Source organism: Mya arenaria, chromosome 17 (genome assembly GCF_026914265.1).
Source record: "Mya arenaria isolate MELC-2E11 chromosome 17, ASM2691426v1".
NCBI classification, from domain to species: Eukaryota; Metazoa; Mollusca; class Bivalvia; order Myida; family Myidae; genus Mya; species Mya arenaria.
In genome coordinates, this window is record NC_069138.1 from 50,679,772 (window position 1) to 50,698,700 (window position 18,929).

The 18,929-nt window shown below is 36.0% G+C and overlaps 1 protein-coding gene across 1 annotated transcript in view; it reads left to right on the forward strand.

Annotated features, from left to right (window-relative positions):
• Positions 1-1,404: 1,404 nt before the first annotated feature.
• The window catches only part of LOC128224149 (uncharacterized), a 70,472-nt gene continuing 52,947 nt past the window's right edge, over positions 1,405-18,929 (forward strand). The window contains exon 1 of the mRNA XM_052933857.1: positions 1,405-1,933. Within this exon, the coding sequence (XP_052789817.1) occupies positions 1,561-1,933 (373 nt within the window). The 5' untranslated portion in view covers positions 1,405-1,560. The remainder of the gene's footprint in view (positions 1,934-18,929) is intronic.

Genomic DNA, 18,929 nt, shown 5'->3' on the forward strand with positions numbered 1-18,929 from the left:
TCCAAGCTCTCAAAGCCAGATTCAATGTGAAGCCTATATAATACAATCCAAAAAGACAGAGTTATTTAAACCGTTCGAAAGAACATTTACACCTATTTCGATTATTTACAGAAGGTCATTACTGCCAATTGGAAAAAACGACGCAAATTATGTCTAAAGTATGCAAATGTAAAAAGTAGAAATTGGTTTGAGATATCCATATCTTTTTAACGTTTGAACGTAATCAAACAGTTTGCGTGATTTACTTCCGATAATTCCTAATATAGGTTTACAACGGAATGTGCATTATCACATAGAAAAAGTAATAAAGTATTGATTTTAAATATTCAATGAAAATCTTCCAGTTTATAGAATGTTTCATCAGAAAGTCCTAATTTAGCTACATTGCGACATGAGTCCGTTATATATGCAAGGACCTTCGTTCGTGATCATATGGAATAACCGTGCAAAATATATGTTTGATTGGCCCCGGACCCAACAAGCTTCTGAAAGAGAGAGTTCCATTAAATTAGCATACTTGTAAATGTGTAAACTATACTTAAAGCAATCAAGCTAGTTTTAAAGAGGTAAGGAAACTTACTTGCAACTTTTCGTCAGTAGAAATGCTTCAGTAAAAAACGCAATCCATATTAATACTCTTATCAAATTTTAAGCATGCTTCCTTCTTGTCCATTTGAACATCAATGCAAAAATAAAATCCTAAATAAAATAGTAAAACACATTTATGAGACAGAAATTGTGAACTTGTTAATGTTATTTTTTTGTAATTGAATGCGACAAATTAATCGCGGCTATTGAATTGCAATTGAGTGTCAGAATACCAGAAAAATGTTTCAATGGGACATATATATATAAGACAAATTTATCACAGTACCTCCTGGTGAAATTTAGGCTGTAGGTCACAGGCCCAGAGATTTTTGTACCGCACATCGATATCAGGTATCGTCAGATCTACGTTTTACATAACGTCTACATAACTCCGGGGTAATATAATAGAACCAATGGTATTATCGGGTTTAAAAAGGTGCCAATTACAAGACATCTTTAGATACGTTCATAAGATTGCAACGTTAATGTGAATTTGAAAGCAAGGCGAAGACTCTTAAATAAATCTTGGAGAGGGACCGAAGGGAATAGATCAAAATAAGTAACAACGCAAAAAGATGGAAATGTGTTTTGAAAAGACCCTGCCATACTTTATCTACTACAAATAGTAAAAACTTCCTTAGTCCATATCGTGTTTTATTTAATTTATTTAACACAATTAACTTTTATTTTTTTTACACAGTAAACTTAAAAGATAAAATCAATGTTCATATATCCTTGTATACATTTTTGAGTCGATTCTATTTGCCTGTGAACAGAATTGTAAACAACCTCATTCACACTGGTCGCGCCTACAGCCTTTCAACGTATAATGTATTTAATATAAATTGAATGCGAGAGGAAAATATTCATACATGATTTGCGGATTTTGAATGAAGTGTAAAAATGATGTTTCTTCAATATTAAGCAAAAAGTTGTTCATTTGGACATGGTAAAAGGAAGTTTTAATATTATATGGACAGCCAATTTCCATTTCATTTAATGATGTCAAAGCGTGCGGTTTCAGCGTATTACGTTTTAGTTTGTATTGTTCTAGCTAATGTTCACGCAGACTGTCCAGTGTCGCGTTGTGAATGGTTTCCATGGGAAGCATGGTCGGAATGTTCTACATCTTGTGGAGGAGGTTCACGGACAAGAAGTCGTACAATTTGTTGCAAATCAGGTCAGAATTGGTCTGAATGTTTAAGTGATTGTGGAATGGATCCAAATGACCGGTCGGGGTCTCGTGACAGCGGCAAATGCAACAGCTGGTGCTACAATGGTGGAGCGGTTTCAACGTATGGATGCGATTGTCCGGCTGAGTATTACGATTACTGTTGCCATTCAGGTATATTATGATCATGATTATAAACATAAATTTGAGACACGATATATTCAATTGATAACTCCCTTTTGTGAAATTCGTTTGATCATTGAGACCTAAATTTGTATTTTCTTTAAATATGTGTTTAACATTTTTTTGCTGCTTATCTACAATTCATGATACTCTCATACTTTTTATAAATGTTTAGGTAAAATATGTTTGAAATGTTATCACGTTCTTAGTATTAGTACAGACATATACAGGTATTTATTTCTTATCAAAATACAAATAATTTGTTTAAAACCTATAGGTTAAGTCAGTATTCATTTTCTTCACTGAAATGTGAAACCCATCTTGTATTACTAGACAGATTGTCTGACTTATTTGTATTTTCTTATTTAATATTTTAGTTATCAACAGGACCCTAGAATGTCCAAGTATTTTTAAGGACTTCTATTTGCATGTACCGACAACATTAGTCATTTTGAAAAGACAAAGATTATCATCCATTTTATGTATGTTATCGACCAGTTGTAATTCTTAGTTGGAATTATAAAGTATTTTGTAACGATTGCATGCTGTTGCTACCACTCCTGTTTTTGTTAACAGCTCTGTTGTCTTAGTTACACCTCTCCTCATCGTTTTCAACCATTGTGTTGCCGTTGTTTACATAGCTGATGCCGTAGTTATCCATATCGTTGTCATTGTCACCATTTCTGTAGCCGTTGTTAACAGATATGAAGCGATGTCGTAGTTAACCTTCTCAATTTTGTGTTCACAACTTCGGTTGCCGTTGTGAAAAGCTCAATTGCCGTTGTTACCGATCTCATTGTTGTTGTCAATACCACTACTGTTGGCGTTGTTTACAGGATTGATACTTTTGTTACCTTTTCCGTTGTCTATGTCAGACCTTTTGGTTATAGCTTTGATGCTCTTGTTTACCGATCTCCATGCCAACGTGATTATGTACGTTGTATTTGTTTCCAGCTCTAATGAATTAATTACTGTGCTTCATCCTGATCGATACAAAGAAGAAAAAGACGATCAATAAGCACTGCGGTTATCTAAAATGATTTAAATAACGTGGTTTTCTCAAAGACAATGCTTACAAATATCCTATTAAATTTACATAAAGATTATACACATCTAGTCTGATGCTTTTCGTCTTATGCAAATAACCAGAGGTCTAAGTCATCGCTTAGGGTTCAATAAATATCAAAAACACACACCGGGGTGGCAAATGTATTTCATTCCTAAGGAGACATACTGTAACTATCATATGTAACTATATAAAAAATAAAAATCGATCTGATATCTCAATAAATCACAAATCACAAACAAGTTAAGCTGAATCTATAATATATATACAGTGTATTTGTTTACTTTAACTTGATTGTCACTGCGTCTCTGCTTTTGTAGGGATAGTTGACAGTGAACATATACAGACATTTATTGAGTTAAACGGTCTTTGTCAGTTTAGGGACCTAGCTTTTGTGAAAAAGTAAGGTCAAAAGTGTGTTAATGTGACTGATCAAGTGTGTTAATTGCACGGCAGATAAGTGAGCTTACTCGGCTCAGACATGAAGGTCCAGTGTGTTAAGGTGATTGCTAGTTTTAAAGTTGGTTGATTAGACAACTATATAAGCTAGCTAGCGTATAATGTAGCGATCAATTAAGGTGATCCGCCATTTCTATGTCCACCTTACAATAACATAAGACATATCCTACTTGCTATGTTACCATTATTTATTCCCGTGTCGCTCCGAGTCCTTCTATTGGATTCGAAATATGTCATGGATCAGTCGAAAGCTCCTATCTTCAAACATGTCCTAACATACATTCGCCAGTCTAACAGATCTAGATCTTGTACAAGTAAATAGGAACAGACGTCATGTGCCTACCTCCTGGTATTGACCCGTCACAAGTCCTTCCTTCGTCTCTATATGCATTCAATAAAGCAATATACTATGTATTCTTATTTTTACACAAACCATACTATATCAAAAACAGTTTGAATGAATGACAGAAGAGAGACCATGTATCTGAACGCCTTCTTCTCAATTTTGTCTGAAATACCCACGTCCAATTATGCATTTTTGTATGATTTATTTCTTTATATATCTATTCATTGCATTTGCTTGCTTACGCATAATGTTTGAATATTCTCACGTGTACACATTCTTTAAATACATACTATTCAAAGCTACCAATTGGTGGTTTTATTCAAATTTACCCCCCTCCCCCTGAAGGATGATGTCTGTGCCGAACGACCGATCAGGGTATCACGAGTACGGTGAATGCAACACTTGGTGCTATTATGGACCTGTTTCAGTAAATTGGTACATTTGTCAAGATCTATATCATTGCGTTTGTTGCGATTCAGGTATTTAGTGTCAAAAGAGGTTTGTGCTGTTATATTGCATTTCGTCGACTATCAATAACTGTTACGTTTGTGCATGGTTACACTATTTTCTATGTTTTATAAGCTCAAACATAATTACGTCTACAAATATCGTTGTTGTTTTGTTTACTGCCTTATGTACTTGTAATAGAAAGATGCTCTGAAATCGAACCCTTTCTAATTGTTTTGTTCATTAATAAATAAATAGCTGAATGATAACTGATATATCCGCCTTTGTAAGCGATTATTACGATGAATCGTTACTTGTTACAGTTGCTCTATACAAATAAACTGTCTTTAGTAATTTGGAAACCAATCGGGTATTGATTGTAGTGAACGACAGTGAACAAATAATCACCCTGTTATTTAAGGGAATGCAACTCGTTATACAATGGGATTCAGGAAATGAGTGATGCGATGTCGATTTCCAAATGAATACGACACAAACTCTGAACAACAACATATACATCTACAGTGATGTCGTTGACATTTGAAGAGCATTTTTATTAACAAAGAAAGAATGTTTTCTCTGATAAATTCTCTATGAGACAATAAGTATTGGACCGTTTGTACTTTAAAGAGCAACAATATAGTTTTGCACAACAGAAAATTATCAGTTTAATGCATTATTACGGTAAATACATTTGTGTTTAACGATCAAATTATAAACAGATTTTGATTCGCGTACAGATACAGATATATTGGCGTTTTTTTACATGAGTTATGGCCATGTATTAATTAAAATGGCTAATATTTGTAAACAAATTATATGTTTTTTGTTTATTTGACAATTGAAGTGAAATGAGTTAAAGTAATAATGCATTAAAATAAACACGATTCTTTTGTGCAGCTTTCAAGTGTTAAACTTTATTGTCCCCCGGTAAACTTATAACGAAATGCTCATTATCAGAGAAAATATACAAGTGCTACAAATAAATCAAAATGATGTGATTTTTCCAATTGCTTGATTAATTTATGCATTGCTTTTGATAATCATATAAGTTTCGACCATATTTCAGATAAGAAAACGCTTAAACTATACTACACTTAGCTACTCTGAAAATGCAGTACACTAACCTTCGAAAATTATAATAGGTAAATGACCGATCTTGCTCAGGTGCACCTATGTTAACCACTCTCCGTCAAGACGTATACATACGTCAACGTCATTTGCGCGAACGCTTTTTGACGGCACAAGCAATCGTTGTCAGGATTGTTGGAACTCGTGGTAGGCCGATACATCGAAGAACTGAGTCTAAACGCCTCAAAGACTATCAAATTCGCTGCCATCGCCCTAATCGAGGACCCATTTATTCCGAACATCATCGAAGAGTAAGGCCTCAGTGGGCTCAGAGTCATCTTCGATAGCTTGATTGGAATCACGCTTTATCTTGTTCCACACTGATAGCCGAGCGCGAGTTATCATCGACGTGGGGAACGATTTAACAGGAACTGATCGATACGGACGGTGAGTGTAATGGTGTAAGGGTGCCATAAACCATAGTTTTTGGTCAAAGCTCATCGTAATTGAGGGAAGTGTGACCGCCAGACGATATATTGACGAAGTTTTGCGGCCTGTTGTTATTGCAATGATGCGACGTCAACGTCAAGGTCTCACCTTTCATCACGACAAGGCCCGTCCGCATACGGCAATAATCTCAATGGTCTTCTTACGTACAAAGAACATTAATACTCTAGAATGGCCCTCGAAATTGCCTGCTTTAACCCTTTTAAACATGTTTTGGATGAATGAGGATGTCGTTGACGACGACGTCACCCAGCCCCACGGAAACGTACTGAGCTTGCCAACGCATTGAGAGAGGAACGGATCCTTGTTCCGCGACAAGTGGTGCGACGTTTGTGTCGATTAATGCCATCCTGTCCAGAGTAGGAGGAGCTGGGCATACTCATTATTAAAGTCCATGCGAAAATTTGACCCCTCCTCCGTTCCGACGTCTTTTATCAACCAATGTTGCTGTATAACCAAGTTGAATAAATTAGGTATGTACTCGTTGGTATTATTTCGTTTCTATGAAATCGAAATTATTAAAATATTCAACTTACAAAGTTTCAGTTTCACTTTGTAGTAAGGTGAGGCGTTTCTTTTGGCCTCGAGTTTAAGAATGCTTTATTATCAATGACAGCATATGTCAAAATTACATCGAGTATATTCCTTGTTGTTGCTAAGCTGACTCACAGGCGAGCATTCGATGGCCTGATTGACGGCAAACGATAAAATGCTTCCTCGCTTTGTTGCAGGCAAATTATACGGTTAAAAACACGTTCTGCTCAAAAGAAGAGACATCGACGGAATGGGGGGGGGGGAACTAAAATTAGTGTGGCATTAAAAACGAACAGATATAGATAAAAATAGTAGTTTTGCAGACATAATTCAAATGAGTTAAATATCATTAATATAACTTCAGGGACAAGACCAGTATACATTTTTCTAACAACACGAGACACAAAACATACAAAATAACACACACGTGCACACATGCATCAAATTTCCTGATGAGTACATGTACAATGTGTGTAGGATCACAGGAATTCTAAACAATACGTCAAAAACCGCACAAGACACGTTGTCGATCAATATATAATGGGGTAAACCACAATAGCAAAATCTAAACATTTAAGTCCTGTCGGAGCCAGGTTAGAGAATAAACAGATGCAAATAATACAAAATGATAAGATAACTTCAAGTACAGAGTTACCAGATACAGACGTAATATCACCTACGACGAATTTATCCACACTTGATAATAACGCCAACTCCTAAATGTACAAACCAGACATTCAAAGACCTGGAAAGAAAATGTTATTAAAAATGGCAATCAATTAGACGAATGACTAACACATATTTAGAAATGTTATTATAAATATATATATCTCTAGGAGTTAATGTTTTCTAAATCAATACTGCAGTTTTATTATCTACACATTAAAACAAGAATCAATACATTTGAATTAATTATAAGAAGCCACACATGAAACGTTCATAATCTGCCATTGGTTTTTCACATCTTTTTCGTTTAGAAGTCGGCTGAAAGTTAACAAAAGGGTAGCATAATTCAATTCGAATGTTGGTCATTTATATTGCTATATTCCAATACTCGTTAACTCGTCATTCTCAAAGGCGTGTAATATCCATGTGGACATGAGTTGTTTATAGTATAATCCATGTTCAACTTTATTACAACAATACCAAAGCGCGACGATTCGCCAAGAAGCACCGCAATATAAAACATGCTTTGGTCCTCTGTATGCACGATGGTAACGTTTAGACGAGCGTACGTGCTGCAGTGTAATACATGCTACGCTTTCTGTACGTAACTTATACTGACTGTAGAAGAGCGCGCTCGATTGTATCCACGATGATCCCACCAAGAAGCGCCGCAGTATAAAGCATGCAACGCTCAACTGTATGAGTGATGATCACGACTAAACGAGCGTACGTGCTACAATGTAAAGCCTGCTATGCTACTGTATGCATGATAATCACGAATAGACCAGCGCACGTTAGTGCTGCAGTGTAAAACATACTACGCTATACTGTATGCGTGATGAGCATGACTTAACCAGCGTACATGATGTAATATAAAGTATGTTTCACTCAACAGAATGCTTGATAATCACGCCTAAACGAGCATACGTGATGCAGTGTAACGCACGCTACGCTGAACTTTATGCTTGATCATCACGACTACACGAGCGTACGTGCTGCAATGTAAATCATGTTACGCTACATTGTATGCATAATCATGAGCGTACTTGCTGCAATGTAAAGCATGCTACGCTACACTGTATGCATAATCATCATGAATAGACGAGCGTACGTGCTGCAATGTAAAGCATGCTTCGCTACACTGTATGCATAATCATCATGACTAGACGAGCGCACGTGCTGAAAAGTCAAGCATGCTACGCTACACTGTATGCATAATCATCATGACAAGACGAGCGTACGTGCTGCAATGTAAAGCATGCTACACTACACTGTATGCATAATCACGAGCGTACGTGCTGCAATATAAAGCATGCTACGCTATACTGTATGTATAATCATCATGACTACACGAGCGTACGGGCTGCAATGTAAAGCATGCTTCGCTACATTGTTTGCATAATTATCATGACTAGACGAGCGTACGTGCTGCACTGTAAAGCATGCCACGCTATACTGTATGCATAATCATCAAGAATACACGAGCGTACGTGCTGTAATGTAAAGCATGCTACGCTACACTGTATGCATAAACGAGCGTACGTGCTGAAATGCAAAGCATGCTACACTAAACAATGAACACTATGATCACGCGAATGCGAGCCTTTATGCTGCTGTGTAAATCGTTCTTTGTTTTACTGTATGCGTGATGATCACGTCGGGAAGAATGTTCGTGACGCAGTGTAAAACATGCTACACTCTACTGAATGCACGATGCGCACGTCTGGAAGAATGTTCGTGACGCAGTGTTAAAAATGCTACGCTCTACTGTATGCACAATGATCACGTCTATAAGAACTTTACTGCTTCAGTGTAAACGTGCTTCGTTCTACTAAATGCACGATAATCACATCTAGAAGAGCGTTCGCGCAGCAGTGTAAAACGTGACTCGGTATACCGTATGCACAATAATCACGTCTAGGAGATCGTTCGCTCTGCAGTGTAAAACGTGACTCGCTATACCGTATGCACAATGATCACGTCTAGGAGATCGTTCGCGCAGCAGTGTAAAACGTGACTCGCTATACCGTATGCACGATGATCACGTCTAGGAGAGCGTTCGCTCTGCAGTGTAAAACATGCTCCGCTCTACTGTATACAAGATGATCACGTCAAGAAGACAATTCGTGCTGCAGTGGAAGGCATGATACTCTCTACTGTATGCACGATTACGTATGAAAGAATACCAGTTCAGTGTAAAACATGCTACGCTCTATTTTAGGCACGCTTATCGCGTCTAAAGGATTATAAGTATCTGCCATGGCCGAGAGTGTAAGATAGGTTCATCCCAATCCAAGCGTAAGGTGTTTTCGGAAATGGGGTTTACCGAGTTTCCGCAGAACAACCTGTGCAAGGGTTGGGGTGAACTTATCTTACGGGTTCTTGTTTTATCTTTGCCCGTGCTCTTCTCATGTATGTAAATAAAATGTAACCGCCAGAAGTAAAGGCGATGAACTTGAATGTTTGTGCTAAAATACTATTGAATTGAATTGAATTGAATTGTACTCTAGACAAACCTCTTCTTATACCTTCCTAGACAAATGTACTATTCCCCTATCTTTCAAGCGATCACATCTACAGCGTTACTTAAAATGGAATGTTATCATCAATCTGTATGCAAAGGAACTCAAGCATATGCTATAGTGTCAAAAGTGTTACAGTCAAGTTTATTCCGGCTTGTACCTAACTTAAATGCATAGAGATAATAGTATAGTATATTGCGAAAAGTGTGAGAGTCAAATTAATTCCAACTATTGTGCACCATTATTTAAATGCATTTGTAAAGTGTCAACAGTGTGAAAAACAAGTCCGCTCCAGCTTGTACATAGTTAATATGCATTGGCTAGATGTATAGTATAGTACTGTGTCAACAGTGTAGGACTGAATGATAGAAAATGCGAACTTTGTGATAAAAACAGTATTGGTGATGAATTCCATTATTTATTAGAATGTAGCTATTTTGCCGAATATAGAATAAGATTTATTGACAGACAATTATACCGATATCCTAATGTTTTGAAATTTAAAGATATTATGAATATCAATCCCAATGATTATATAAAATTCATAAAATTATGTAAATTCCTCAAGTGTATTGATAACAAATTTAGATAAGAATGTAACACTATGTTCTCCTCCAAATATATTTATATATGTTTGATATTAAAGTTTCAATAACAAAAATACTCATATTTAGAAAATCTGTATTAATATGTCCAATATATTTTGTAAAGCCTCATAATGTTGTATTGTATATGTACCCATGCTCTTTTTGTCATGTACTTATGACATGAGTGATGTTAAATAAACTTGAAACTTGAAACTTGGTAAATATTTTTTATTGGCCTTAGAGATCATTAAAAGTTTATATAAATGAATCGTGGAAAGAAACTACCACTTAAGCCGGTAGAATAAGACGTTTAACAGTGTATTTGTTAAATTAGCGGTGGCAATTTTAATACTGCTATAATTGGTGTTTTCATTTTTGTGGGCGAATGGCAATCGAGGTTTTTTCACTTATTTTAAGTAGATTGATTCTGACAAATGCTCAACAAGATAGTTTTCTAGAGTAGATTTTAGTAAGTCTTTTTTTGCCACCAATATTTATACGAACAACTTATTTGTTAAATTAAAGTCAGTAGAAACGGGAAGTTTTTACTATGTGTTTGTTTATGTGGATCGATGACTATCGAGGATATTCAATGTTTCTGTTTATTAATTTTACGTAGAACGATTTTCGCAAATGCACCGAATAATACCAAATAAGGCCGAGGTGCATCTATGGATTGCCATAACTGAGCCTTATGCATATCAATGTATTATGCCTGCTTGAAGATGCGTATAATCCAGTGTGTTAGATCTGTCTCTTTATGGGCAACGTTTTTAGGATATTAAATTATTTTGTAAATGTGTAATCAAATGACATATGTTATTCAATTCAGTATAAATAGTGTCGCAAGTAACTTTAGATTGCTTTTGATTAGCTGAGTTTGTACAAATTACAGGCGTAGGCGTTTTGTTGCATGTATTCGGCACACATTTGTAAAGTATACCAGATAAATTAAATGATGTGACAAAATACATATGTACAAAAGTACACTTGATAATTGCATTTACCTTTTTTGACCATCCTGTTAACAAGAGGATACATGTTAATTGTACTCATACTAATGCGGTCCATTCACACTGAGACTCGTAAAAACAGCCTTCAAACTAAAGATAAAACGTGACTATGTACTGACAATTATAGTCCTGGTCAATTATGCGAGATGTTTTTGCAAAGGTAATTTGCCGCCTTGTAAAATATATTGGTGTTCATTCTGTTCGTCTTTCTTATCAACGCAAAACACTGGTTAATGTCGATCGAGGATATTTCAGTATGTAGGTAAGTAGGCGACCCTTAATCATGGCACGTCTGGTTTTTTTGTCAAGTTCTGTGGTCCATTATGTCAATACCAATTTGTCTGACTGATAAACAATGAATTCGTTCAGTTCAATGAGATACTTCGTATTAGTATTTAAAATAAATGCTTTCTAAAGTGTTCTTAACTGCAACGATAAATAAGTAATGAAAACGACAAACTAATATTGATTGACCAGGATCAAGTGGGAAGAAACACTTAAACAATTCCCGAACAGTGGAAAGAAATGATTTACGCATACTGTAAAATGAACAAAATTAATATTGTTTTTAAAAGTAGGAGTCTGAGTTGCGGGAAGTGTTTGCTGGTGTTCTTTGTTTTTTTGTAAATTTGCATAAAGCATAAAAGGTTTTGTTTGCGAAAAGTGCTCCACGGAAGTAACGCCAGCAAAGTTTATTAAATGGTTTACGAATACATTGGGTAAATATAAATTGTATGTGTTGTCCAGTACGTGTCTTGTGTAAATAAATAAATTATAAATATGCGAAGCTTGCAATTTGCAAAACCTTTTTGGCACCTTTCAGTCGTGAATCCATTTGGTAATAACTTTTTTAACTAGCATGCCCAATCGATGTACGTTTATTTCAAATTAATGGGAAATATGAAACATTAAGTACCAATAAAATGCAAAATTTAATTCATTTTAATTATTCATTATCGAATTTCGTATTTAAATAAGATTACTGCTTTTGTTCAGCAGTCCATTCATTATATCTTTCTTTTATACAATTTAGAATGTGAATAACTTATTGTACATTTGGAAGGTTTTCATAGAAGGTATTAAGCTGTCACGCCATCACCTTATATTAATATGTTTGTACAATTCAAATGCAATTCTTTACCATAATATACAAATAATACACACGTCTTTATTTTACTGCTGATCGTTTCTTCCTGTTCGATAACTACCCCCCCCCCCCCGATAAATCACTATCGTGTTCGAACAAAGAACAGCGATTCAGCAGTGCGCTACTACTTTAATTACATTTCTATGGGTTAATATTTGAAGAGGTCTATTTAGATTGGAATTTCCTTTACAAAACTCCATTGGTACTTCGCCCTTTTATATTACAAATTAAGTATCATATATTGCAGACAAACGAAGACTAGTTTGCGTTTACAAATGAATACACTACATGCATTCCTCCATTGTTATGACCTTTCTTGTGTGTTCCTTTTCCTGATTCTTGACTGTTTTATGAGTTTACATGCGCACGACATTTTTAAAGGTGAGCTGTTAGGATCACCCTGGGTCTGGTTCATGTAGTCCCCCGTTCGTTAAAAACAACTTTGCTTTCAATCAACATTTAGCAAGGAATTGGAAGATTCTGCACACTCTTTAATAGAAACCTCCTGCTGTCACAAAGATAACATGCACGCACGCACGCACTCACGCACGCACGCACGCACGCACACAAACACGCACGCACGCACGCACACAAACACGCACGCACGCACACAAACACGCATGCACGCACGCATACGGACGCACACACACGCACGCACACACGCACGCACTCACACGCACGCACGTACACGCACGCACGCACACACGCACGCACGCACGATCTCACACGCACGCACGCACACGCAAGCACGCTAACACGCACGCACGTGCGCAAACACACAACCACATATAAACACTCACATGTATGTTATTCTACTAATTAACAAACATTAGAAATATTGTTAGCTTAGTCTTTTTAACCGATTTTTTTCAGAGCTTATAGTGGTTCGTATAAAACATTGAAAAGAGGTCCCTAATCAAGTTTGATAAAATTGTTACCAAGTGGTTAAAAAAACTGACACGCTCCAATGGGCTACAAGTTTTATACAGTTGCTTCGCCCTAGGATCCACTTGTTATACATAATGAAAGAAGACTTTTGTTTCTTTTTCTTTTCTCAACAACGTCTCAATTAATAGTAAAGACTTACAACTTTATTTATCTGACAACGTTTGAGCATTTAGAAACACTTGTTTATTCGAAAATGTTTATTCGTGTGTTTTAATTTCCTTATTGTGCATGTTCGTTATATAAATAAGTATTTTGATTATTTTTCAATTTATCAAATAAATGGGGGATTATTTGTTCCTCTACTTTATAATGTATGGATACATGTTTAAATTAAAACACAATAACACCACATAAGCAAAATAATAAAGCTTTTATTCAGTGGTTACATTTAACAACTACACTTTACATGTAGGTCGAGTGTGTGTTGTGTAGTTTCAAGATATTGCTAAACATATCCGTGGATGGTTAACAATCCACCAAGAACAACGCATTGAAGCAACACAGAAACTTTATGTAGATTTTTTTCTTACAGTCCAGACTCGCTTTGCCCATCTCAAATATCTGGATTTTTCTGTTGTGTCGAATTTTTCCTCGGCCCCGAATTTATTCCTTCTGTTTCTAGTCAAATCAATTCCGCTTAATGTCGATTTTTCTATCTCGATTTTTGTCCCTATATCGAAGTCGTATTTCAGTATCTGTTGTCGAATTTACACGTTGTCTGTGTTCTTTATGTCGAACTGCAGATCGAGCTGAATGTGCGTAAATTTCATGACGGTTTGCGGAATGTCGCTAAAAAGCGTGCGTGTCAAACTAACAACATGGTGAAGTTTGTTGGATAATTGGTATGTGTGAATTTAATAATTAAGTTGTTTGTTCAATATGTTTTGAATAAAAAGCCTTTTATCGTAATTTAAGACTAAAATATTGTATAAATATAGCATTCCCGACTATTCAAAAGTTTATTAAGTTAATGTCGTGTGAAAAATCAAAAACAATTAGAAATGGTTCTAAATATATTCATCATGCTATGCTAAATAGACAAGAACAACTTGATACCTGCTTCTTAACTTTTGCTTAATATCTATCTATATGTTCTTTAAAAACATGTACTCCTTATAACTATATATGTAATTGTGTTGTAAAAAATATCATTCGGCAGTCTGTACAATGTTAAATATGTTTAATGGCCAAAGGTATTGTTATATGCCGATTTGTCAATAAACTTTGAAGCACTTTGAAGCTAAAGTTATCAGTTGTTATAAAACTAGCTTATTGTATAAAAAAATCACCAATTTACATTAGCTATTCTCAAGCAATGACAGGTACTTATCTGTTACAGGTTTAGGCCATATATTTTTTCTTTGATTCATTTGTTTACTGCTTTTGAAAATATTGTAAGAAGAAAAAAAATATTGGCGCATACAGACTTTCAACACTTTCAGTGTATAGTTTATGTATAGTGTTTGAGGTATTCTTCTCCTTTTCATAGGCACGTCCGTTTGATGTATAGCTAAATTTATTACTTTCAAACTGATCTTCAATGTATCGACTCAATGAAAAGTGCATTGAGCGCGTTTAAAATCTTAAGTTTTACTTTGTGAATGCTTTCGAACTGAAAATCTATTTTGAATTGCACAAATTGGTCATATATGTTGCAAATACCTTGTACAAAAGTTATTTTTTTTTACATCTTTGCTAACCCAAAATACATAAACGATATGTTATCAAATTAAAAAAAATGTCCTGAGCCTGAGTTTCAAACTCAGATTCAGGACATAAGTGAATATGGGCCCAGAACCTGCTCTTTTTGGTGCCGTCTTAATAATGTTTCGTTCTGGTGTATTTGAAGTGGTCTTGATATGAATTTTAATGCAAATATAACGCTGCCTTCAAATATTTTCTTTTTAATTTCAATTTGAATTTGAAAAATAAGAAAGTTTGAAACTTTGAAATAACAGACCTTTTCTTACCTTAATATTTTGAAAGAGGATGGATAGAATTTTGTGTTATCTTAACTTATTTTTTTAAGTATTATTCTAAGTTTATCTTTAATTTTATAGTTTTAGGAAATATATGATTGATCTTAATATACTTAAAATAACCCTGACAACGCCTCAACTGTTGATGAGGGAACAACTTTACGGAGCGCAAGGTATGTTAACCAAGTTTCATCCTGTATATCAGCTTTTAGTCTGTTCAGATGATGATCCAAAGCCCCTGATAAGTGTAACATGTTGTTACGGTATTCCCGATGGCATGCAGCACTTACATTTTGATTTTCGCAGTTTAGCATGAATGATATTGCACTTCTTTCTTTTCTGTTCGTAAAATATATATCGCTCGGCGTTTCCGTTAATTTTATTTACTGATTTTCTTTTAAAATATTATTCTATTGTTACTGGCATGAAACTATTTCCTAATAAACCAATTCACCTTGCGCGTTAATATGCTATTAAATCTTTTATTGAGTTTTTTGATTTTGGAAAAGCCCTTGTCAATATAAAGTGCATGAACCATAATCGAAGTTTTGCACTTTTAAGAATGTTATATTAAACGCCTGACAATCAACAAACCGAGGAAAATCTGGGTAGTACAAACATGTTCCCTTTTGTCATAACTTACAATTACGGACCAATCTGGTAAGCCCTTCTTAAAAAGATCGCATTTAACTTCGATGAAAACTCGGTAGCAAACATATTTCACTTTCTCTTGACCCCTCCTCCGTTCCGACGTCTTTTATCAACCAACGTTGCTGTATAACCAAATTGAATAAATTAGGTATGTACTCGTTGGTATTATTTCGTTCCTATGAAATCGGAATTATTGAAATATTCAACTTACAAAGTTTCATTTTTCACTTTGTACTAAGGTGAGGCGTTTCTTTTGTCCTTGAGTTTAAGAATGCTTTATTGTCAATGACAGCATATGTCAAAATTACCTCGAGTATATTCCTTGGTGTTGCTAATCTGACTCACAGGCGAGCATCGATGACCTGATTGACGGCAGACGATAAAATGCTTTCTCGCTTTGTTGCAGGCAAATAATACGGTTAAAAACACGTTTTGCGCAAAAGAAGAGACATCGACGGAAAGGGGGGGGACTAAACTTATTGTGGCATTACAAACGAACAGATAAAGACAAAAATAGTAGTTTTGCAGACATAATTCAAATGAAGTTAAATATGATTAATACAACTTCAGGGACAAGAGCAGTATATATATTTTTAACAACAGGAGACACAAAACATACCAATTAACACACACATGTTAGGGTAACCGCCTTTGAATGGTCAGCGAAACAGAAGGTCACTGAAGCTTTAGCCTTTGTTTTCGAGTACTCAACGCTTAACACCTGTTCCAGTATACATGAACAATGTGTATTGGGTCACAGGAAATCTAAACCATACGTCAAAAAATAAACCGCACAAGACACGTTGTCTATAAATACATAGTGGGGTAAACTACAAAATCTAAACATATAAAAGTCCAGTTGGAGCCAGGTTAGAGAATAAAAAGATGCAGCAAATAATACAAAATGATAAAATAACTTCAAGTACAGAGTTACCAGATACAGACGTAATATCACCTACAACGAATTTATCCACACTTGATAATAACGCCAACTCCTAAAGGTACAAACCAGACATTCAAAGACCTGGAAAGAAAATGTTATTAAAAATAGCAATTAATTAGAGGAATAACTTACACATATTTAGAAATGTTATTATAAATATATATCTCTAGGAGTTAATGTTTTCTAAATCAATACTGCAGTTTTATTATTTACATAATATTAATCAAATGACAATAAAACATGTCCACACATTAATACAAGAATCAATACATTTGAATTAATTATAAGAAGCCACACATGAAACGTTCATCATCTGCCATTGGTTTTTCACATCTTTTTCGTTTAGAAGACGGCTGAAAGTTAACAATAGGGTAGCATAATTCAATTCAAATGATGGTCATCTATATTGCTATATTCCAATAGCTCGTTAACTCGTCATTCTTAAAGGCATGTAATATCCATGTGGACATGAGTTGTTTATAGTATAATCCATGTACAACTTTATTACAACAATACCAAAGCGCGACGATTCGCCAAGAAGCACCGCAGTATAAAACATGCTTTGCTCCTCTGTATGCACGATGATCAAGTTTAGACGAGCGTACGTGCTGCAGTGTAATACATGCTACGCTTTACTGTACGTAAACTTATAATGTCTAGAACAGCGCGCACGATTGTATCCACAATGATCCCGCCAAGAAGCGCCGCAGTATAAAGCATGCTACGCTATACTTTATGCGTAATGATCACGACTAAACGAGCGTACCTGCTGCAGTGTCATGTTACGCTTCACTGTATGCGTGATGATCACGACTAAACGAGCGTACGTGCTGCAATGTAAATCATGCTACGCTACACTGTATGCGTGATGATCACGACTTAACGAGCGTACGTGCTGCAATGTAAAGCATGCTACGCTACACTGTATGCATGATAATCACGAATAGACCAGCGCACGTTAGTGCTGCAGTGTAAAACATGCTACGCTATACTGTATGCGTGATGAGCATGACTTAACCAGCGTACATGATGAAATATAAAGTATGCTCCGCTCAACTGTGTGCTTGATGATCACGACTAGACAAGCATACGTGATGTAGTATAACGCATGCTACGCTAAACTGTATGCTTGATCATCACGACTACACGATCGTACGTGCTGCAATGTAAAGCATGCTACGCTACACTGTATGCATAATGATCATGACTAGACGAGCGTACGTGCTGCAATGTAAAGCATGCTACCCTACACTGTATGCATAATCATCATGGCTAGACGAGCGTACGAGCTGCAATGTAAAGCATGCTCCGCAACACTGTATGCATAATCACGAGCGTACGTGCTGCAATGTAAAGCATGCTTCGCTACACTGTATGCATAATCATCATGGCTAGACGAGCGTACGTGCTGCAATTCAAAGCATGCTACGCTACACTGTATGCATAATCACGAGCGTACGTGCTGCAATGTAAAGCATGCTTCGCTACACTGTATGCATAATCATCATGACTAGACGAGCGTACGTGCTGCAATGTAAAGCATGCTGCGCTACACTGTATGCATACTCATCATGGCTAGACGAGCGTACGTGCTGCAATGTAAAGCATGCTACGCTACACTGTATGCATAATCACTAGCGTACGTGCTGCAATGTAAAGCATGCTACGGTACACTGTATGCATACTCATCATAGCTAGACGAGCGTACGTGCTGCAATGTAAAATATGCTACGCTCTACTGGATGCACAATGCTCACGTCTATAAGATCTTCACTGCTTCAATAAAGACGTGCTACGCTCTACTGAATGCACGATACTCACATCTGGAAGAATGTTCGTGCTGAAATGTAAAACATGCTACGCTTTACTTTATGCACAATGATCACATCTATAACAACATTAGTGTTGCAGTGTAAAACGTGCTACGCTCTACTAAATGCACGATACTCACATCTAGAAGAATGTTCATGAGGCAGTGTAAAACGTGACTCGCTATAACGTACATGTATGCACGATGATCACGTCTAGGAGAGCGTTTGTCCTGCAGTGTAAAACATGTTCCGCTCTACTGTATACAATATGATCACGTCTAGGAGAGCGT